The sequence below is a fragment of the Lichenostomus cassidix genome, chromosome 2, assembly GCF_008360975.1.
Source record: "Lichenostomus cassidix isolate B80296 chromosome 2, HeHo_3.0, whole genome shotgun sequence".
Taxonomy (NCBI): domain Eukaryota; kingdom Metazoa; phylum Chordata; class Aves; order Passeriformes; family Meliphagidae; genus Lichenostomus; species Lichenostomus cassidix.
The window spans coordinates 1,353,288-1,375,151 of record NC_139482.1 but is presented as its reverse complement, the minus strand read 5'-3'; the positions used below and the strand labels follow the sequence as shown (position 1 = coordinate 1,375,151).

The following is a 21,864-nucleotide window of genomic DNA, read 5'->3' as shown; positions in this document are numbered from 1 at the left end:
GGAGCCAAACTACAAAAACTCCGTGGAAATCCCTGGGTGGAAATCCATGGGTGGAAATCCACGGGTGGAAATCCACGGGTGGAAATCCATGGATCAGATGGATCAACCCAAGCCATGGAGCTCTGGGCCCTGTGGTTAATGAGGTGAAGTTCCATCCTCATCCAAGCCCAATTCCATGTCCCTCCCATTCCCAGCTGGATCTTCCTTACCTGGTTGGTGGTCAGGGTGAGATCTTTGAGAGGCCACAGGTGTCTGGAAGGAGAGGATGGAGATGTAGGTTTGATTTCACCCAAAATTCCACCCACTCAGGGATGATCCTAGATAATCCATGAGGAATTTTGATGCTTTTGGATCCAATTCCTCTCATTAATTTTATATTGCATCAAACTGATACCCTGGATCTGCTGCCCTCCTTAAATCCCTGAGGAAAACTCCCAAGCTTGGATCTCCCATCACTTCCAAAGGTGGATCCAGCAGCAGGGATGGATGAAGGGAACATCAGCCTCCATCAGCTTTTTCCCTCTTTCCAGTTTCCATGCCCACATTTTAACTGGAAATACCCTGGAATGAATTATTGTACTTTCCAAGGCATTTGGAAATTCTGGGTGATTGGTCCTGAGTTGGAGCAAAGGATCTGGGGAGCTAAAAATGGCAGTTTTCCCACACAAAAATGAGAATTAGTGGAGATAACAGCAGCTTTCCACTAAAAAATTGTCCTTCCAGACCAGCATTCCAGGCTGGGAATTCCTCTGGCAGCTGGGAACAACTACATAATCTTAAAGGTCTTTTCCAACCTAAACATTTCCATATAAAATAAAAATTCATGGATTTAATCTCCTCAGCTTTAAACATTTCACCTTTTTTTTTTGAAGACCAAGCAGATCCAGGAAGTCAGTCAAGGATTTTGATTTAAATTTCCCAGGAAATAAACACGGAAACGGAAAACCGGGAAAAACCCCATCCAGTGATGGATCCAGCAAAAGGTCAACACATCCTTTCCAGGATTTTCCCTGGCATCACAGCACCCTGGGATGGGAAAAAAATCCCACTTACTTCTGCACATCCAGGAATTCCAGCAGCTTGATGTCGGGGAAGAGGCTGAGATCCACAATTCCCTGGCAGTAGAGATCATCCTCCCGCTCGTGGTAGAGCATGTAGAGCATGAAGAGCTCGGGGTAGAAGCAGGGCAGGATCAGCGGCAGGACCAGGCTGGAGCCCTTCTGGGAACTGGGAAAGCAGGAAAAATGTGGGATTTGAGTGTGGAATCCACCTGGGTATTCCCAAACCCACCCAGTGCCCGATGGAAGAGGCACTTCCAAGGTGTTCTCCTTGTTTTCCTCTCCCTGCTCCCAATTCCAGGTCACAGTGCTCTGGAATTCCAGGGCTGTGGTGCCCACAAGCTGCAGATCCAAGAGGATCTTGTGCTCCATGAGATCTCCATGGGATCTCCGTGGACCACCAGGAAAAACCTGGAGCACCAGAGAGCAATTCCCAGCTGTTTTTCCAAGCTATCCCAATGGAGCACTTGAGGACCAAAACCAAATAAATCCACTTCAAAAGCTCTTTTCCAGCTTCCCATCATTCCACACTCTCCTGGCTTTGTGGGAAGTGGTGCCCAAAAACTGCAGATCCAAGAGGATCTTGTGCTCCATGAGATCTCCATGGGATCTCTGAGATCTCCATGGGATCTCCACAATCACTGGGAAAAACCTGGAGCACCAGAAACCAATCCCCAGCTCTTTTTCCAATCTATCCCAATGGAGCACTTGAGCGCCAAGACCAAGTAAATCCACTTAAAATAAATAAATCCCTTTTCCAGCTTCCCACCATTCCACCCTCTCCTGGCTTTGTGGGAATGGCTGCGGAAAAATCGGCAGAAAATCCAGACCAGCTGCTCCTCACTCTCCAAAACCCTAACCCTGGGTCTTCCATGATTATTCCTACAATTTATTCCAGGAACACCATGTTTTCCACCTCCTCTGCTGCCTGTCCTGCTCCGGAACATGACGAGGAGGAGTTGTTTCTGTGCTCCAAGCGGAATTATGGAAAATTCAGCACTTGGAGCCAAGCCTGGGCACTAAGCCCAGCCCAGAGACACAAACAGCAGCTCAGCACTCCATGGATGTCAGGAGACACCTCGTCCATCCCAACAGCTGGAAATGAAACCTCCAGAGGTGACACAAACCTGGGATCTCCATCCGCTGAGGGCGTTTGGCCTTTCTGTTCCAAAGCCAGGCGGAGCAAACCCCTGGAAGAGCAGCACAAACAAGGGTTAGCTCCTTCCCTGCTTTTATTTTTTTTTTAAGGATAATTTGTTGTTCCCAAAGGAGGAGCTCAGCTGTGCCAGCATCAAGTGGGATATTAAGGAAGTTTTTTCTGGAATTTCTCTGGAATTCTCGCGGTGTTGTTCTGGTATTTGAGGGGATTCTCCTGGAGCAGCAGAAGAACCAGGAATGGCTGAGAGTTCCAAAATCTCCAGGGATATGAAGGGTGGAGTGGTCACAATTCCTTAATTCATGAGCATTAAAGGATTTTCCCACTCGGAAAAAAGGAGTTGAGCTTTGCCTGGATTTTTCAGAGAATCCCAGAGTGGTTTGGGTTGGATATTGGGAAGGAATTCCTGGCTGGGATGGAATTCCCAGAGAAGCTGTGGCTGCCCCTGGATCCCTGGAAGTGTCCCAGGCCAGGCTGGATGGGGCTTGGAGCAGCCTGGGATAGTGGAAAGGGATTGGAATTGGATGAGCTTTCGGATCCTTTCCAACCCAAACCATTCCATGAATCCATTTTTCCCTCAAACATGGATTTCTAACACCACTGTTCTGTGCTCTGATTGGCATTATCACCTCGGTGGAGCAACTCTCCCAAGAATTCCCAAGAAAAAGGAATACAAATAAGCCACAGCACCTAAAAACAATTCCAAAGGCTATTCCACAATCCCCCCCACACTCACACCCCATGGAAATGCTCTGTGTCTGACTTACTGGTAGAATTCCCAAATTTTCTTGGCATAGAACTTGACTTCCTCCTGTGCCATGGTCAGCAGGTGCCTGTTGGCCCCAATCCCAGAATAAGTTGCCTGGAATGCCACAGTCAGAGCCCTCAGCAGCTTTCCCAAGGGATGCAGGGAAGATTTCAGTGCCTGCAGGATAAAGGAAAATCCAATTTTCCAGGCTGTGAGGAGAGGAAAACCCCAAAAGTGCACCCAACCTTCTCCTGGCAGCAAAGGAGAAGCAGCCTGGAGGTATCAACTGGAATTTTGGGATATTTTGGCTGCCACAAATCCTTTCTCCTCCCCTTATCTGGCAGGAATGTGCTGTTCTGCTGGGATTTGCTGGGATGTTCCAGAGGGAACAAAGGGTGCTCCAGGAAGGGAAAACCAGTAAAAATCCCCAACTGGGGGAGGGTTTGGAACCTTGCTCCATGGCTGGCTTTCCAAAGGTTTTGGAGTCCTCAAATCCTGGTGTTCCCATCCCAGGGATTCCTGTTCCCACCCCATCTCACTGGGAAAAGCCAGCGCTCCTACAAAAATGGGAAAACCCAGCAGGACAGGGATAAATTCCAGGATTAATCTTGGGAACCTCTGAGAGTGCCTGTAATGCCATGAATCCCTTCCAGGAGATGGATATTCCCTGATCCAGGCTGGGAACAAAGAGTGGAGCTTTATCATCACTTCCTGGCCTCAGGAAAATTCCAAAAAGCAGGAAGGAGAAGCCTATTCTCCAAACATTCTATGGAAAAGCTCTGGAAGGCCCTGGCAGGGTTTGATGTGCTCAGTTTGTTCAAATCTCGATAATTTTAATAAATCATTTCCATCCTTACCTTCTCTAAATAACTCTGGAGTGACTCCAGCTCCTGGTGCTGGACGAGCTCTTCCAGAATATCTTCAATTTTCCAGGATATCTCCTCAGTGCCCCTGGAAAGATGGGAGGCGAGGAAGGAAAAACACACATTGACAAATCCAGATTGGCAGATTCCAAATAAAATTAATTTAAATTTAAATAAACTGATTTTTGCCTCATGTGCATCAGTTCCAACAGCACAAATTTCAACGGAGGTGTAAAATTCCTCCTGCTGCCTCCCGAGCAGGAACACCTGGAGAACCCTTGGATTCCTCTGCAGTACCTTTGGCAGAACAGGTATTCCTGGGATTTCCGCAGCTCCTTGCTGGTTTGGATGTGAAATCCTGTGAAAGATTCCTCCATTTCCTCTTTGCAGCCAGAATGGATGAATTCCAGGAACTGGTCGTAGATTCCTGTCCATCTCTTCTCCACTGGGAATTCCTTGAGGCCTAGCTGGCTGAAAAACAAATTAGGATTGGCATTTTCCATTTTTCTCCTCAGTTATTGCAGATTTCCCCTTCAAATATGGGAATGTTCTCCAGGATTTGATATTAACACAGGGCTGGAGCCCCTCTGGAGCCAGGCTGGGAGAGCTGGGAATGTTCACCTGGAGAAGGGAAGGATCCAGGGAGAGCTCAGAGCTCCTGCCAGGGCCTGAAGGAGCTCCAGGAGAGCTGCAGAGGGACTGGGGACAAGGGCTGGAGGGACAGGACACAGGGAATGGCTTCCCACTGCCAGAGGGCAGGGATGGATGGGATCTTGGGAAGGAATTCCTGGCTGGGATGGAATTCCCAGAGAAGCTGTGGCTGCCCCTGGATCCCTGGCAGTGTCCAAGGCCAGGCTGGACAGGGCTTGGAGCAGCCTGGGATTAGGAAAGGTGTCCCTGCCCATGGCAGGGGTGGTAATGGGATGATCCTTAAACTCCCTTCCATCCCAAACCATTCCAGGATGATCCTAAATGGAAATTCAACAAAAGCACCTTTTGTCCTGACAACAAAAGTCCCTTAGGAAAAAAAAATTCCACATGCATGGGACATAAATAATCCCAATTTTTGCTGATGAATTGATCCCGGGCTTCCTGCTCCATCCCCTGATGGATATTCCTAAATCCAGATGATTTATCTCATCTGGAATCCCACAGAAAAGCCTGGGAAGAAGGAGTTGAGCAACCACCACTCCCAGGAGCTTTTCCTGCCCCACAGATGCTCTGAGGGAGTGGGAATATTTTGGAGAGGAAAAAAGGAGGGAATTGGAATGGGGTTTGTGAGGGGAACTGGAATTATTTGTGAGGGGAACTGGAATTATTTGTGAGGGGAACTGGAATTATTTGTGAGGGGAACTGGAATTATTTGTGAGGGGAACTGGGATTCGTGAGAGGAGCTGGGATTTGTGAGGGCAACTGGAATTTTTGGATCTACTCCCAGCCAGGGCTGCCCTGATCTATGGAGGGATCAATCCAGAGCTTCCAGGGAAGTTTTCTGGAATTTCTCTGGAAATCTCAGTGTGGTTCTGGTATTTGAGGGGTTGGTTTCTCCTGGAGCAGCAGGAGAACCAGGAATGCCTGAGTTCCAAAATCTCCAGGGATCTGAAGAGCAGGGTGGTCACAATTCCTTAATCCATTTGTGAGCATTAAAGGATCATCCCACTTGGAAAAAGGAGTGGAGCTTTGCTTGGATTTTTCAGAGAATCCCAGAATGGTTTGGGTTGGATATTGGGAAGGAATTCCTGGAAATTCCCAGAGTGGAATTCCCAGAGAAGCTGTGGCTGCCCCTGGATCCCTGCAAGTGTCCCAGGCCAGGCTGGATGGGGCTTGGAGCAACCTGGGATGGTGGAACTGGATTGGATCAATCCCCAGCCAGGGCTGCCCTGTTCCATGGATGGATCAATCCAGAGCTCCTCCAGGAAAATTCCCAACCCAAGATCCAAGAACAATCCAAGATCCCATTCCAGGCTCACATTTTGGTGATGCTCTCGTCCAGCTGCTCGTTGGAGGTGTTGAGGATTCCATGGGTCTGCAGCCCCTGGCCTGACCTGGTGCTGAAGGTTCCTTCCAGAACGAAGCCGTTGGCAAAGGACAGCTTTCCCTGCCGAGCAGAAATCCGGGATTATCAGGAAATTAGATGGAGGAAGAGCTAAAATTCCCAGTTTCCAGCAATGGGAAGTGGGAGCACCTGGAGTCAATGCCTCTGGCAATCAGAGCAGAATATTTGCATTTTGCTCCTCAAATCAAAATCTCCTTGCGGTTATTCAATTCCCTATTGTTAAAATCTCTATTTGTTATTGAATTCCATATTATAAATTCTCTATTTATTATGAAATTCCCTATTATTAAAATATCTATTTATTATTAAATCCCCTATCATTAAAATCTCTAGTTATTATTGAATTCCGTATTATAAAAATCACTATTTTTTATTAGATTCCCTATTATTAAAATCACTATTTATTATTAAATTCCTTATAATTAAAATCTTGATTTATTATTAAATTCTTTATTATTAAAATCTCTATTCATTGTTAAGTTATCATTAAAATCTTTATTTATTATTACATTCCCAACTATTAAAATATCTATTCATTATTAAATTTTCTATTATCAAAATCTCTACTTTTTATTAAATTCCCTATTATTAGAATCTCTAATTATTATTAAATTTCCTACTAATAAATTCTCTATTAACAAATTCCCTATTATTAAAATTTCTATAAATTATTAAATTCTCTAGTATCTAATTACTCTAATAATAATTCTTATGCAATTCTATATATAAATATATTATTATTAATTATAATAATACAATTATTATATTCAATTGCTTATTCTTAAATATTATTGTTATTTATTACTCTTGTATATTATTATTAATTGTTCTTATATATTATTAATTTTTCTATTAATTTGGCAATGGTTATTTTGAACCTGGAACACAAAACATCCCTTTCTCCTCTGTTTTCCCTCCACTGCTGAAAACCACAAGGCAGTTCAGCCTCCCAAATCCTGGGATTTTCCCCAGAAACACTTCCAGGCTGTTTGCTGCCAGCAAGACAAACCTGAAATCCTCAAACATGTCGAGTTTGACTCCAAAATTTCAGGATTTCATTCAGTCCAAAGGCAAACAATATCCTAACAAATCTGCCTTGGAATTCCAGCCCATGAAGCAGGAAGGACATTCCAGCTTGAGATTAAAAAAACCCAGAATTTTCTGGACTCAGCACTAAGATAAATAGGAATTTTGGAGGGAAATATATCCATGGATTGATCAATCCCTCCAAATCCACCCCAGAGCCTCCCGGAGAAGGAAGATGATGAAACTCTTCCTCCCCTGCCAGGCCAGCAAATGACAAAGCTCGTTTGCATTCATTAATGAGCGTTAATTTTGCCATCTCTCAGCGAGGCTGAACCCCAAATTCCCACCAGGCTCATCCCAGATTTCCCTGACAGGCTGGAGGACTCGTTTTCCCTGCAATGGGAATTTTATCAGCACTCTGGGCAAATATTTCTGCTCAAAACCAACCGCAGAACATCAGACGTGTCAGGGCAGAGCCTGGATTGCAAAACCCGAATTTCAGCTCTCTGAAATGTGTTTGTCATCATTTCCTGAGGCCCCAAACGCCCCAAAGCCTGAAATATTCTTGTTTTAAGGGTAAAAAAGGGATCTTGGGTGTAGCTGCAAAGAACAGCCGGAAATGTCTCAGAAAACCCAAAAAAAAACCAACGAGAAAACCCAAAAAAGCCCTAAAAACTCAACCGAAAAACCCAAACAAATAAAACTTCAATAAATAAAATCAAAAAAAATGCCCCAAAAACTCAACTGAAAAACCGAAATGAACAAAACTCCAATAAATAAAACATTGAAAATTGTTCCAAAATTATTGCCAAATTTCCAGAAGTCCCTCAGCTGCAGCCTTCCTTCTGTGATGAGGCTGATAATAGACAAAAATACTCCAAAAATTAGGAAAATGCTGTTTTTAAGAAGCTGAGGGAAGTGGAGCACGAAGGAATGAACTTGGAAGGTGAATCCATCTGGAAAAAAAAATATTCCAGGATGAGAGGGAGGAAATTCTCACCTTTCCAACAAATGTGAGATCTTCCGTGAAGTTCCCTTCGTAGACAGAGTCATCTTCCAGGAGCAGAATTCCAGAGCCCTTGGGATGAAAGGAAAAATGGTGAATTCATGGCATGAAATTCCCACCTGCTTGAATTCATCCAGGAAAAAACCCTGGCTTGGAACATTTCTGGGATGCAGATTCCCAGAAACTTTTTTTTTAAAGCCAAACATCTCCTTTCAATGCCTGGGAGAAGAGCAAGGAGACGCTCCAGGGAAAATCCGTGGAAAATCCGGGGTGGTCGGGAGGCTTGGAACAACAGAATTATTCCAGGGATTTTCCTAGGAAAAGGAAGGAACAGCAGGATCCTGTGCCAAGGAGAGCCACCAGGGATTGTCACAGAGTCAAACTTGTGGTGTTCCCAATGCTGGGGCATTTTGGGGGTAATTCCTTGGAAAATTATCAAAGGAAAATGGGAAGGCAGCGACTGTGTGGAATCATGGAATTCTCTGTGGATCCACAAGGATCAAAATCCATGCCCAGGCCCTGCCCAGACACCCCAACAATCCCACTCTATCCCTGGGAACATTGTCCAAACTTCCCGGAGCTCTGGCAGCCTCAGGAATGTGCCAATTCCATGGGGAATCAGTTCAGTGCCTGACACCCTCTGAGGGAAGAACCTTTTCCCCAAAATCCAACCCTCTTCCTTCCTATTTGCCCTCCATGTTTAACATTCCATTTCACCATTCATCTCTTCCTTGGCAGCGAATTCCACATCCCAGGGATTCCCAGATTCCAGTGAAATCCTGGACTCACCACCATTTTATCCGCATGGAATGTCCTCTGGTAGCAAACGCCCGACTGGGTCACCACGATGCCCTGGCCATGCCTGTGGTCATCCAGCCACGTCCCGATGTATCTCTCCCCTCTGGAATGCAAGGAAAACCAAATCATGGATTCTTTCTGGTTTTTCCTAGTTCTAAATCCATTGGCTGTGCCATTGCTGAGGGCATTTTTATTTTATATCATGCTCCATGCAGGATGTCCCACACAAACTCAGGTCCTGGAATGTTTTGCAAGGAATTCCAGTTTACATCCCTCCCCTCTCCATCCCAAATCCCATGCAAACATGAGGATTTATCCCACCAAAAACAAAGCTCTCACCCACCTAAACCCACTCCAGATCCACCCCAGCTTTACCTCTCCCTGTCTTCCCAGACTCCATATCCGTTCTTTTTGTCATTTTCCCATTGTCCTGTGTATCTGAACGGATGATCAGCCGAGAAGTTCTCCAGGATCCCAAACCCTTGGCGCACGTCATCCTTGAAGTAACCCTTGTAGACCAGGTCATTCCCATACCTGCAGGGAGAGGGAGAGCATTCCAGACTGGGAATTCCAGACTGGGAATTCCAGACAGGAAAGGGAGGAGATCAGGCTCATCCACTTCTAAATATTCCAAATATTCGCCTGATGGGACTGGAGGTGATCCTTGTTTACTGTTAGGAACATGCAGCACCCAAAGCAGACATTCCAGAGCTTTCCAAATTATCCAAGGACACAACACACGGGCTTGGAATTGTCCTGGGAGAGGTCCTTGACCACTGGTAAATCCAGGCTGGAAGATCAGGCCTGTCCCAGTTGGAATGCTGGATTGTCTGCTCTCCTCTGCCACACTTGGCACGGAGAAATCAGGGATTGGGATGAGCAGGAGCCATGGGCAGCCCAGTGTTCCCAGCTTTGGCTCCAAGCCATATGTGACATCAGAAAGGAAGGATCCAGGGAGAGCTCAGAGCTCCTGCCAGGGCCTAAAGGAGCTCCAGGAGAGCTGGAGAGGGACTGGGGACAAGGGATGGAGGGACAGGACACAGGGAATAGCTTCCAGAGGGCAGGGAGAGATGGGATATTGGGAATTAGGAATTCCTGGCTGGGCTGGAATTCCCAGAGAAGCTGTGGCTGCCCCTGGATCCCTGGCAGTGTCCTAGGTCAGGTTGGACAGGGCTTGGAGCAACCTGGGACAGTGGGAGATGTCTCTGCCATGGCAGGGGTGGAATGGGATGATCCTTAAGCTCCCAAATACCTCTGGAATTCTACATGCCCACAAATCATTTACAGCCCCAGCCCCATCCCAAATCCCAGCAGCGCCTTGAGGGGGAGGTGAGACAGGAACAGTCCCCACTTCAAACCCCTGGAGTGCCCTTTTCCCTGGAATGCAGGGATTCCCTATTCCTGGATGTTACTTACTCACAGATTCCATAGCCCCTCATCTTGCCCTGGTACCAGTGGCACTTGTAGCAGTCGTAGCGATCCTCGGAGCGCCGCGGCACCAGGCAGATCCCAAACCTATGGGGAACACATGGAAAAGGTCAGCATGGAAAAGTCACCATGGCAAATGTATTGCAAGAAGTTTTCATCCATCCTTGTATTGGATGAAGTTTAAAACCCAAGGATTGTCCATACTCCCATTCTTTTTGTGGTTGGAATCAACTCTACTCCGACACTTTTCCCAGGTTCTGCTGGACTTGATCCAAAGGAAAACTCATCCCATTGGGAGCTGCACTCCCAGTTCCTCCTTGTTCCTCCTCCAGAGTTTCTTTCGGTGTTGTTTTCCTTCCTCTTTACCCTTTTCCCAGTTTAAAGGCTGAGTTAAATGTTCTGGTATTCCTGACACAAAACATCTGGGATATTTTTTCCCCTTAAAACCCTAGCCTTGAAAAAACAAGGAATCTAAAAGTCTTACTTCTGGTAAAATCAACATGAATAATACTGGAATTTCATGGAATGGTTTCTTAAATTGTGAGGAAAAACCTCAATTTTAAGGTTTTTAAAGGGATCTAAATATAACCCCAAGACACCTCCTATGAATAAATCCCCCTGGGAGGAACCATTCCATAGTTTATTTAAAAAGCAGGAATACTCAGTTTTCCAATGCTTACCCATGCTCCAGGCCTTCCTGGAAATCTCCGACATGGTTGCGTCCATCGCGCCACTTCAGCGTCCCCCTGGAATTCAAGGAATTCTCTCACTAGGAACATCACAACAGCCGAAATATTTAGGCCAGCTTGGATGGAATTTGGGGACTTTTTGGAATATTGGTAATTTTGGAAAATTGGTAAATTTGGAATGTTAATGGAAGGTGCCGAAGGCAGGGGTTGGAATTGGATCTCTCCCAAGGTTCCTTCCAACCCAAACCATTCCCAGATTCTACAGCAAACATCCAAAAATTCCCTCAGAGGACGAGGACACAAAAGGCAACTCTAGGCCTTGGTTTTCACGGTGAGGATTTAATCCCATAATGTTTCCATGCTCTGGAATGAGTGGTTAGAATCCATTCCATGCTCCCTAATCCCAAAAGCATTTTGTGGCGGTGCTGGGTGATGCCTCAAGGACCTTACACATGATCCTTGATTAATTACAGGGATTAATCCAGCTGGAGTTCCGGCCTGGCACATCCCCATGGACAACAGGATGGCACCACAGCCTGGAATTCCACTGGAAAAACAAGAGAGGAACAGCAGTCCCAAGGGATCGTGAATTCCATCAGTTTTGTGTGGGAGCTGGAAAAGTGATGCCAGGAGGAGATAATGAAGCACAGAGAGATGGGAATGGTCAGCTATGGTGAAATTCCTGCCCAGCCATGCCCAGCTCTGGAGTGATTTCCCTCCTTCCCGCTCTCCCACTCCTCCCACACCCACTGACAGCTGTAATTCCAGCCTTATCCCAGACAATCAGATCCCTGCACATTCCCCAGCTGGACACAGAAGAATTAGAAAATCCTGGAATGGTTTGGGATGGAAGGACCTGAAGGATTATCCTATTCCTGGCCAGGGACACCTTCCACTATCCCAGGTTGCTCCAAGCCCTGTCCAACCTGGCCTTGGACACTGCCAGGGATCCAGGGGCAGCCACAGCTTCTCTGGGAATTCCATCCCAGCCAGGAATTCCATCCCAATGTTTAGTCTAGCCTTCCTCCGGGTCAGCCGAACAGGCGATGGTGCAACACCAAAACCGTGACTGCTTTGTTTGACTTTCACCGAGGCTGTTGTTCCAAACACCCACAGCTGCTGGGCTCCTCTCCAGCTTTTACAGGCAATTGTGTGGATGGATTTTAGATCCACTCCAAATTCCCTTTGCTTTGCTGGTAGGAATGGAAAAGGGGGTGAAGGCAAAGAGGATGAAGGAATGGCTGGAGCTGTGCCAGGGCAGGTTTAGGGTGGATTTAGGGAAAGTTTCTTCCCCCAGAGGGTGGTGGGCAGTGTACATTCCCAGGAATGGGAACATTCCCAAGGCTGCTCCAGGAGCACAGGGTGGGATTATTGGGATATCTGTGCAGGGCCAAGACTTGGATCAATGATCCTTATGGATCCCTTCCCACTCAGGATATTCCATAATTCCCACTGCTGCAGCCACGAGGATGTTTCAGCCACATCCCAGTGGGAGTGTGTCCTTCCCCCACACCAGGTCACCTGGAATTCTGGGACACTGAGTGGGGGACACAGGTGTTTTTGCCAAATTCCCACTCCCACAGCTCTACTCAGGTGCTCCTCCCTTCCAAATCCCAGAGCAGCCAGGATGCTGCTCCAGAAAATTCCCTCAGCAAAACCACGGCAGGGGAATTTCAGGAGTGGGAAGGGAACTCAAATCCAAGATGTTAAAACACCTGCAGTCACTTAATTCTTCCCCAAATTTCCTGCGATGCCTCACAGGAGAGGTTTTGATTAATCCTCATTTTCCAGCCCTGAGACAGGAAGAGATAAAAACCAGGAGCTGGATTTTGGGAATAAAGGTGGGGATGATGCAAAGGGGTCTCCTCAGGTGCATTTCTACCCTAAACATCCCCTTAATGCTGTTCCAATCTCTTCCCCAGAATATTCAGGATTCAGCTTTTGATTTGGGCTTGGAACTGGATGATTAAAATCCCTTCCAAAATTTACATTCTGGATTCTTTCATTATTTTAAGGCTTTTTCAAACCAAGTCTTTACATCCTTTTTGCTTCAAGAGCAAACCATGGAAAATCCATGGAGCATAAAATTCCCAAATCTGCCTGTTTTGTGCCTGAGGAGGTTGGTCATATTCCATGTTTCTTCCCCCAGAAAAAACCAACCCAGACTGTTCTCTATCCTATATCACAAAAAATGTTGGTTGGGAACAAGGGATTTACAGACATTCCCTTCTGGCAGAGCTCAATTAAACTGCGATTTACTGGAACAGATTTAATGGGAACAGTCCTCACATTCCCATCAAACCATCTGAGCACCTTTTGTATTGAAGCTTTTTTTAATTCCTTGGATATAAGTTTGGATATCAAAAGTTTGGACAGAGTTAAAAATTATTTTGACAGCACAGGATAAAACTTTTCTCCCGTTTACAAGCGAGATTTTTCTCATCATGAGGGTGAGATTTCCACGTCTCAGGCTGAGACCTTGATTTAAGGCCAAGCCTAAATCCTAATTAAAATTTTAAATCCTAATTAGAGGCAGCAACCCACGCAGTACCTTCAGTGTGATCACCACACTACTGATTTACGGATCCAATCCTTAAGTATTCAATAAACCATGGATGAGACATCTACACTAAATCCCAACTCTCAGGACTCAGGCTTTGCTAAGGCCAGAATTCCCTCTGGGAATGAGTTAGGATTTGACAAACCATGGATGAGACATCTACACTAAATCCCAGATCTCAGGTTTTGCTAAGGCCAGAATTCCCTCTGGGAATGGGTTAGGATTTAATAAACCATGGATGAATCTATGCTAAATCCCAATTCTCAGGCTTTGCTAAGGCCAGAATTCCCTCTGGGAATCAGTGAGGCAGGAAGCAGAATGCCTGGCCCACCCCAGCCTGGACTCACATCCACAACCTCATTTCTAATCCAATTTTTGCATTCCCACCACCCTGGAAATGCCCAAAAATCGACCAGACCTCGGTGATTTGGTTGAGTTGCGACGGTTGGGTTGACCTCGGCGGCTTTTCCCAGCTTCCATGGGAACACCAAGGCAGCACTCCCATCCCTATTCCCGCCTGGAAAAGCAGCCCAGGAGGTTCCTTACTTGCCGTGGGGTTTCCCCCAGTGCCACTGTCCCTCGTAGGTGGCTCCCCGGAGCCGTCCCTCCAGGCGGAAGGCGTAGCTGAAGAAGCGGCAGGCCGGGGGCTCGGCGCCCTCGCCGCTGCGACCCCAGAGCGGGAAATCGCGCTTGCCGTTGAGGGCCTGACGCACCGCCTGCTTCAGCTTCCACTGCCACACCGCCTGGGACACAGGAAACAGGGAAAACAGGGAATCAGTATGGGTCCTGGGAAACCCGGCGCCAGGAGATGAAAATTTGGGAAAACAGGAAGGAAACGATGGGTTCCCACCACAGCTGGGGAGATCCAGCTCATCTCCAGCTTCCATAGGGGTTATCCTGGGAGTCAGACACTGCTCCAAGGCATCACAAAACTGTGAGGGAGGAATTTCCACGTGGGTGTTGAAAAAAAAACTAAAATTTTGAGTAGATTTGAAAGAGACACGTCAGGAAAAGCAGGAAGGAGCTGGTGGGTTCCCACTAAAGTCCATCTCCAGCATGCACAGGAGTTATCCTGGGAGTCAGACACTGCTCCAAGGCACAACAAAACTGTGAGGGAGGAATTTCCATTTGGGTGTTAGAAAAAGTGGGAAATTTCCACTTGGATATTAGAAAAAAAATTTTTTTAAATGTTCAGGTTGATAGTGAGAAACAGACACGAGGAAAAGCAGGAAGAAACCAATGGGTTCTCACTAAAGCTGGGGAGATCCAGCTCATCTCCAGCTTCCACGGGAGTTGTCCTGGGAGTCACAAAGGTACAACATAACTGTGAGGGAGGAATTTCCACTTGGATATAAAAAAAAAATTTTAAAATGTTCAGGTTGATTGTGGAAAAGAGACAAGAGAAAAAGCAGGAAGAAAGACATGGATTCCCACCAAAGTCCATCTCCATAATCCACAGGAGTTATCCTGGGAGTTGTATACTGCACTGAGGAGGAATTTCCATTTGGATGTTTAAAAAAGTGGGAAATTTCCACTTGGATATTAAAAAAAAAAATTAAAATAAGGAGTTCAAGTTGATTTGAAAAGGAGACACCTCAGGAAAAGCAGGAAGAAACCAAAGCATCCACAGGGGTTATCCTGGGAGGATAACTGTGAGGGAGGAATTTATACTTGGGCATGAAAAAAATATTTAAAAATTTTTAAAAATTAAAATAAAACTGTTTAAGTTGATTGTGGAAAAGAGAAACTTGAGGAGAAGCACAAGAAATCCATGGGTTCCCACCAACATTTCTAACCAACCATCAACTCTGAGCCACTTCTGGCCACCTGATCCAGGATTATCCTGGAAAAGGAGCCAGAAATCCCAACCCAACCCCACCTGGATTATTATTCTGCTTTAAACAAGAAATAGATGCCCAAATCCCAAAATCCCAAAATCCCTGACCTTCATCTGGGGGTCCTTGGCTGAGAGGATGAACGTTTCTTCCGGGGTTGTGATGCGCAGGCTGTACCTGGGAGGCAAAAAACAGCTTGGAAAACACATTTCCCAACCCAACCCCAGATTCCTGCTCTTCCCATCCCCCTCCAGGAGCTCCTGGTGCTTTTCCAGGTGGTTTTCCTGGAGAGATCTCGAGTTCTCCAGGTCTAGATTAAATAATTTTGGTGCAATTTGTAATCAATAGGATGAGAGGGAACAGCCTCAGGATAAAATTTTCTCGTGTCAGGTTGGACATCAGAAGGAATTTTTTCCAGGAGGTTGGACATCAGGAGGAATTTTTTCCAGGAGGTTTGGAGTCCCCATAACTGGAGTTTTCCAAGGAATTCTGGACGTGACACTCAGAGCTCTGGGCTGGGGACAAGGTGGGGATTGGGCACAGGATGGATTTGATGATCCCAAGGGACTTTTCCAACCTCAGGGATCCTGGGATTTCCATCTGTCAGCAAATCCCAAACTGCTGTGATTCCATCCGAGAGGTTCCTCCATCACCACATCCCAGAGCCAATCCCACTGCTTACAAAGCTTTGGATCCTTTCCTCCCACTGTCACCAGAAATTAAAGTTTTTTTATTCCTTTTTCTTTTAACTCCCAGTGGGAATTTCTCACTCACGATCCCGGAGCTGATTTCTCTCCGCAGTTTTCATCCACCCACACCAGCTTCAGATCAAAACTCTGGAAGCTGTTTCCCTGGAAAAAAGGGGGGAAAGATGGTCCTGTTATTGATGGCAACATCACCCTTTGCTCTGTCAATCCATGGAATGAATGGAACTGCTGGATTGCAAATTCCCTCTTTTTTGGGCATCACATCCATTAGGATGAGAGACCTTGGAGATGGAAAAAACACAGGAAAAGGAGGGAAGTTCTAATTTGAACACCCATAAAGTGATTCCATAATTCCATGGCTACAACCAGCAGGAAAACCTTCCCAGATCACCTTGATCTCCACAGGAATTTCTTCCCTATCACACAGCAACATTCCCAATTATTCCAGACAATATTCCCAGAGAAGCTGTGGCTGCCCCTGGATCCCTGGCAGTGTCCAAGGCCAGGCTGGACAGGACTTGGAGCAGCCTTGGGTGGTGGGAGGTTTCCCAAGGGAATGGATCTTCTTTAAGCTCCCTGTCAATCCCAAACCATTCTGGGATTTATTTAGGATTTGAAATCCAGATGGCACCACCAATAATATCCCACAAATCCCAGATTTTACTTTGGGAATGAACTAAAATGGTTGAAAAAATTAGATAAAGATTTTTTTAGAAAAATTTTCCATCTCCCTTCCCTGTCTGACATCCAGAGATGCTGCCTGGGAAGATGGAGTTTTCCAAGGAATTCCCCAGTGCTGCAGCTCCCAGATTTGGGAAAACAGGCAAGGGCAGGACATCAAGATTCCCAACCAAAGCCAACCACTTCAATCCCAATCCAATTCTAATTCCCAAACCTCAGCAAATCTCAGCAGCAGCAGGTGAGACACATGGGAATCATGGATTGAACATGGAGATAATTCCATGAGATCTGCTGATCCCATTCTCCCATCCCAATCCTGGCATCCCAAATAGGGCAGATAAACCTCACCCCACGGCACAGGCTGCTCTTCCCAGAATTCCCAGGGAGCCTGGGGCACTTGCTCCCAGCAGGATCAGAATTCCACAGTGTCCAGGTGGGGCAGGGAATCTCCACCCCATTCCCCATGGCTGCAGACACTCCCCAAAAATACCCAAACCAGCCCCAAAACCACCTCCAGCATCAGCAACCATGGAAAATCCTATTTATTCCAATGCACGGGAGCTTATGGAATCACATCATTGACCAGCAGAACTCCTTGGAATGACAAAGGATCAAAATTCCCTGTGGAATTAAATGTGGATTATTCCAAAGGCACCTTGGTGGTGGTTGGATAATCCAGATTTACTGGGAAAATATCATGTGGATTCTCCTCTGCTCCTTCCCAGATTTTCCTTTGTGCCTGTGGTGGTTGGATAATCCACATTTACTGGGAAAATGTTACTTGGATGCTCCTCCACTCCTTCCCACATTTTCCTTTATTTCCCAATGAAAACCAGACAGGGATGAATCCCAGACAAAGCTTTCCCAACTTTTCCCAACAGCCAAACTCCGCTGTACTTTCACCATCAAAACAACCGGATTTTTACCACCACCCTTTGGAAATTCCCCTCATTCCCACCATTCCATTGGAATTTTAGTGTCAATTTTCCATGATGCCTCTGGAGGAGCTCGGACTGACCTGGATGAGCACCAGGACATCGTCGAAGAGCAGGATCCGCTCGGAGCGATTGGAGCCAGAGGTGATGGGGAGATTCCTGCTGTCCTCCAGCAGCCTCCTCTCCGGGACACACAGCATGTCCTGCACGGGATGGAGCCTCAGGATTTGGGAGAAAACATGGAATTCTAGGCAGGAATTCCTGCAGGGATCATCTGCCTTGGGGTTCAAGTGAAGGCAACAACATTGGACACAAAGTCAGTGTTCAAACTCCCTGGGAGTATTTCCATCTCTCCTGAGAGCTGGGAAAGTTTGGAGTTTCTCCAGCTCTTCTGAGAGCTGGGAATGTTGGGAATTTCTACAACTCTTCTGAGAGCTGGGGAAGTTGGGAGTTTCTCCAACTCTTCAGAGCGTTGGGAATGTTGGGAGTTTATCCAGCACCATTGGACACAAAGTCAACATTCAAACTCCCCAGGAGTTTCTCCAGCTCTTCAGAGAGTTGGGAATATTGCGAGTTTCTCCAACTCTTCTGAGAGTTGGGAGAGTTGGGAGTTTTTCCAGCTCTTCTGAGAGTTAGGAGTTTCTCCAACTCTTCTGAGAGTTGGGAATGTTGGGAGTTTCTTCAACTCTTCTCCATTGATTTCCAGTCTAAAAACCTTGATCCACATCAAATTCCTGATCCCTATCAAATTCCTGATCTGTATTAAATCCCCTCCTGGATATGTGGAAAACCTTCCCCAAGGTCTCCCTTTTCCCACAGGGACTCACAGTGAATTTGTATCCCAAGGATTTCCACAAGGCCTTGGTGAAGCAGGCTTCATCCAGCACCTGGCTGATGAAAGATTCCAGCTTCCCGTATTCCTGGATCACAGTGCCGACCATATCCTTCTCAGATCCCTGGGAAAACACGGAAAGATTCCAGCCATGCTTCCATCCCAGACTGAGAAGTCCAGGTTGGATTTTAGGGAATATTTCATCCCCGGTATTTCCACAAAGCCAACCGACAGTCAATCAGCAAAGATAATCAACAAGATTGTCGACATCGATAATTGACATCCAAGATTTTGTGGATGAATCCCAGACTAAGCTTTCCCAACTTTTCCCAACAGCCAAACTCCACTGCATTTTCACCACCAAAAGAACCAGATTTTTACCGCTTTGGAAATTCCCATAATTCCTGTGATTTCATTGGAATTTTAGTGTCATGGGAGGTCCAGATTGGATTTTAGGGAATATTTCTTCCCTGGCACATCCATAAAGCCAATCAACAATCAATCAACAGAGATAATTGACAAGAGCCAATTAACAAAGATAATTGACAAGAGCCAGATTTTATGAACCCTGGGATAGAGGAAAATTCCCTGCCCAGAGGGCTTGGAATCAGCTGATCTTCCAACCCAAATGATCCATAATTATTCCATCATTTTATTCCATCATTCCCTATCATTGATCTTTTCTCCCTGTTCCTTTTGCGCTTCTGAAAGCAAATTGACATTTCAAAATTTCCTAATATTCCCAAAGGAATTGTTTCAAATCCAGGGAGCTTCCCACCTCTTGGAGAGCCTGGTGGAGCTTGGAGAGGAGCAGGAGGTATTCCTGGATGTGATCCCGGATGGATTTGTGGAGCACAGTGTACAGGGCCAGGGCCAGGCAGCTCTCAGAGGTGAAATCCGTCAGGAATTGTTTCAGCACCGTCTTGTGGTGCTTCCAGGCCTCGCTGGAAAATGGGAATGATGAGAAAGGTTTGTTAGTTATCCTGGGAATTTCCAGGTTTTTTTGGATAATCCACATTTACTGGGAAAATGTCATGTGGATTGTCCTCTGCTCCTTCCCACATTTTCCTTTATTTCCCAGTGAAAAGCAGACAGGGATGAATCCCAGACAAAGCTTTCCCAACTTTTCCCAACAACCAAATTCTGCTGTATTTTCATCATCAAAAGAACAGGATTTTTACTGCCACCCCTTTGGAAATTCCCATCATTCCTGCCATTGTTTTCCACCTCAGTTTTCCAGGTTTTCTCTGTGATCTCATCCCAGAGAGGCTGGAGAAAACATGGAAAATCAGGGAATAAAGCGGTTGGGAATCTGCTTATTGTAAAATTTTCATTTGCTGTATCCATAAAATTTTGGGACAAACTGAAATTCCCTGCCAGATTCCCACAGCACCCTCTGTCAGAATCCTTTTCCTGGATCCCCAAATCCCAAGTTTACAACTCCAGAAGGAGCTGGGTGTGCTTGGGAAGAGAGGGAGAGGGTGGAAAAGAGGAAATCCATCCTGGAATTCTCCAGGGCCAGGCTGGACAGGGCTTGGAGCAAGCTGGGATGGTGGGATTGTGGAATGAGATGATTTTTGAGGTCTTTCCCAATCCAATTCCAGGATTCTGGAATTCTCTCACACTCAGAGCTGCCCACTGCAGTTTGAACCCAAAAACATCTCCACATCCCAAGGATTCCCAAGATTCCCAAGGATTTTCCACCCCACTGACCTCTTGCTCTTGGTCGCCTGCTCGAATCCATGGACGACGGCAAAGTTGGCAAAGGTGACGAAATACCTGGAAAAAAATTCCAAGGATTCTCAGGATGAGTTAGAGAGGAACATTTGGGATGAGTTTAGGGATCCCAAATTGTTGGGAAGTTCTGTTAATCTCACAGGGGCATCTCTGGGAAAAGACAAAACCAGATGGTTTAGTTGGGATTAAAAACTGGATTCAATCTTGGAATTCTTTTCAAATCTTCATTCCAGGATTTCATGGTAGAGTTGGATAAGGAAAAAGTGCTGAAAACACCAAAATCCACTTCCACAGAATTCCATGGAATTAATCTCCTGCCTGCAGGATCAGAGCTGCTCATTCCCTGCAGATCATGGACTTTTCACCACAGAATTCCCTTTGGGATTTGGATTATTTGGGATTTCTGGGATGTAAATTCTGGTGGAAGTGTAAAGCTCTGGTTATCTGAGGTTGGTTTATTTTTCCAAGCAGAATTCCCAATTTTCTTTCGCAGCACTAATTTAATATTTTGCAATATTTTCTTCCAAGATCTGCATTTTCCTGGACTGAAAATTCCCATATGGATGATTTTTTTGGAGCCTGGGAGAGAGGAAAATTCCCATGGGGCTTGGAATGAGCTGATCTTGGATTTTATTCCGTAATTCCCTGTAATTTCTTTTTGGGGTTTTTTTCTTGTTCCTTTTGCACTTCAAAAAAAACAAAAACAAAAACAAAAAACAAAAACACCAAAACCAAAAAAACCCCAAAAAACTAAACAAAAAAACCCCAAAAAATCTAACTGAAATTTTAAATTTTAAACAACAAATTGCAACCTCTGTCTTAATATTCCCAGAGGATTTATTCCAAATCACTGGCAGAAAATCCATGGATATTGCAACTTCCTCCAGTGATCCTCAACCGGAAAAGAAAAATCCACTTAAAATAAATGGAATTTTAAAAAAAAAAATTACCAAAAAAAAAGGAAACAATTCCAGGATTCTGGAATTTGACGAAACCTGAATTTTTTGAGTTTCCCTAAAATATTCCTTTGGTGTGGACATTAAAATAAAATTCCATCCTTTGTCCTTGGGAATGGCTGTTTATTTCTCCATAAAATATGGGAGTAGAACAATCCAGAGCATTCCAGGATTCCATGAAATGTATGGAATTTATTTCTATTCCCCAAGCAAATCCTGGGTATTCCTCTCCAGTGCTCCTCATCCCACACTAGAGGGAGATCGAGACACATTTTCCCAGCAATTCCCACATTTTCTCCCAGAAAATCTCTCGTTTTCCCCCAGCAAATCCCACATATTTTCGCAAAAAAATCCCACATTTTTTTCCCAGAAAATCCCACATTTTCCCCCAGAAAATCCTACACTTTCCCAGCAAATCCAACATCTTCTCCCACCATATCCCACATTTTTTTACCAGCAAATCCTATGTTTTCCCACCAAATTCCACCTTTTCCCCCAGCAAATCCCACATTTTCTCCCACCAAATCCCACATTCTTTCCCAGAAAATCTCACATTCTCCCAGCAAGTTCTATGTTTCTCCAGCAAATCCCACATCTTCCCTGCAAATCCCAAATTTTCTCCCAGCAAATCCTGTTTTCTCCCAGAAAAACCCACGTTTTCCCAGCAGATCCCATATCTTCTCCCAGAAAATCCCACATTTTCTTCCAAAAAATCCCATGTTTTCCCACAGAAAAATCCCACATTTTCCCACCAAATCCCACATTTGCCAAAAAAAAAATCCCACATTTCCTC

At 45.6% G+C, this 21,864-nt stretch overlaps 1 protein-coding gene across 6 annotated transcripts in view; it reads right to left on the bottom strand.

Moving 5' to 3' along the window:
- ALS2CL (ALS2 C-terminal like) overlaps positions 1-21,864 on the bottom strand; it is a 45,091-nt gene that overhangs the window by 4,644 nt on the left and 18,583 nt on the right. For 5 of the 6 annotated variants that reach the window (XM_085050072.1, XM_085050073.1, XM_085050071.1 and 2 more), the window contains exons 4-22: positions 20,092-20,157; positions 19,157-19,322; positions 18,374-18,502; positions 17,630-17,749; positions 15,998-16,074; positions 15,334-15,400; positions 13,935-14,131; positions 10,820-10,885; positions 10,128-10,226; positions 9,087-9,245; positions 8,703-8,814; positions 7,908-7,985; positions 5,796-5,923; positions 4,123-4,296; positions 3,820-3,913; positions 2,982-3,139; positions 2,186-2,248; positions 1,054-1,227; positions 210-252 (exon numbers count right to left, since the gene is read on the bottom strand). In XM_085050072.1, coding sequence (XP_084906198.1) covers positions 210-252; positions 1,054-1,227; positions 2,186-2,248; positions 2,982-3,139; positions 3,820-3,913; positions 4,123-4,296; positions 5,796-5,923; positions 7,908-7,985; positions 8,703-8,814; positions 9,087-9,245; positions 10,128-10,226; positions 10,820-10,885; positions 13,935-14,131; positions 15,334-15,400; positions 15,998-16,074; positions 17,630-17,749; positions 18,374-18,502; positions 19,157-19,322; positions 20,092-20,157 — 2,170 coding nt within the window. The remainder of the gene's footprint in view (positions 1-209; positions 253-1,053; positions 1,228-2,185; positions 2,249-2,981; positions 3,140-3,819; positions 3,914-4,122; positions 4,297-5,795; positions 5,924-7,907; positions 7,986-8,702; positions 8,815-9,086; positions 9,246-10,127; positions 10,227-10,819; positions 10,886-13,934; positions 14,132-15,333; positions 15,401-15,997; positions 16,075-17,629; positions 17,750-18,373; positions 18,503-19,156; positions 19,323-20,091; positions 20,158-21,864) is intronic. The other variant, XM_085050070.1, reaches the window with a different exon arrangement.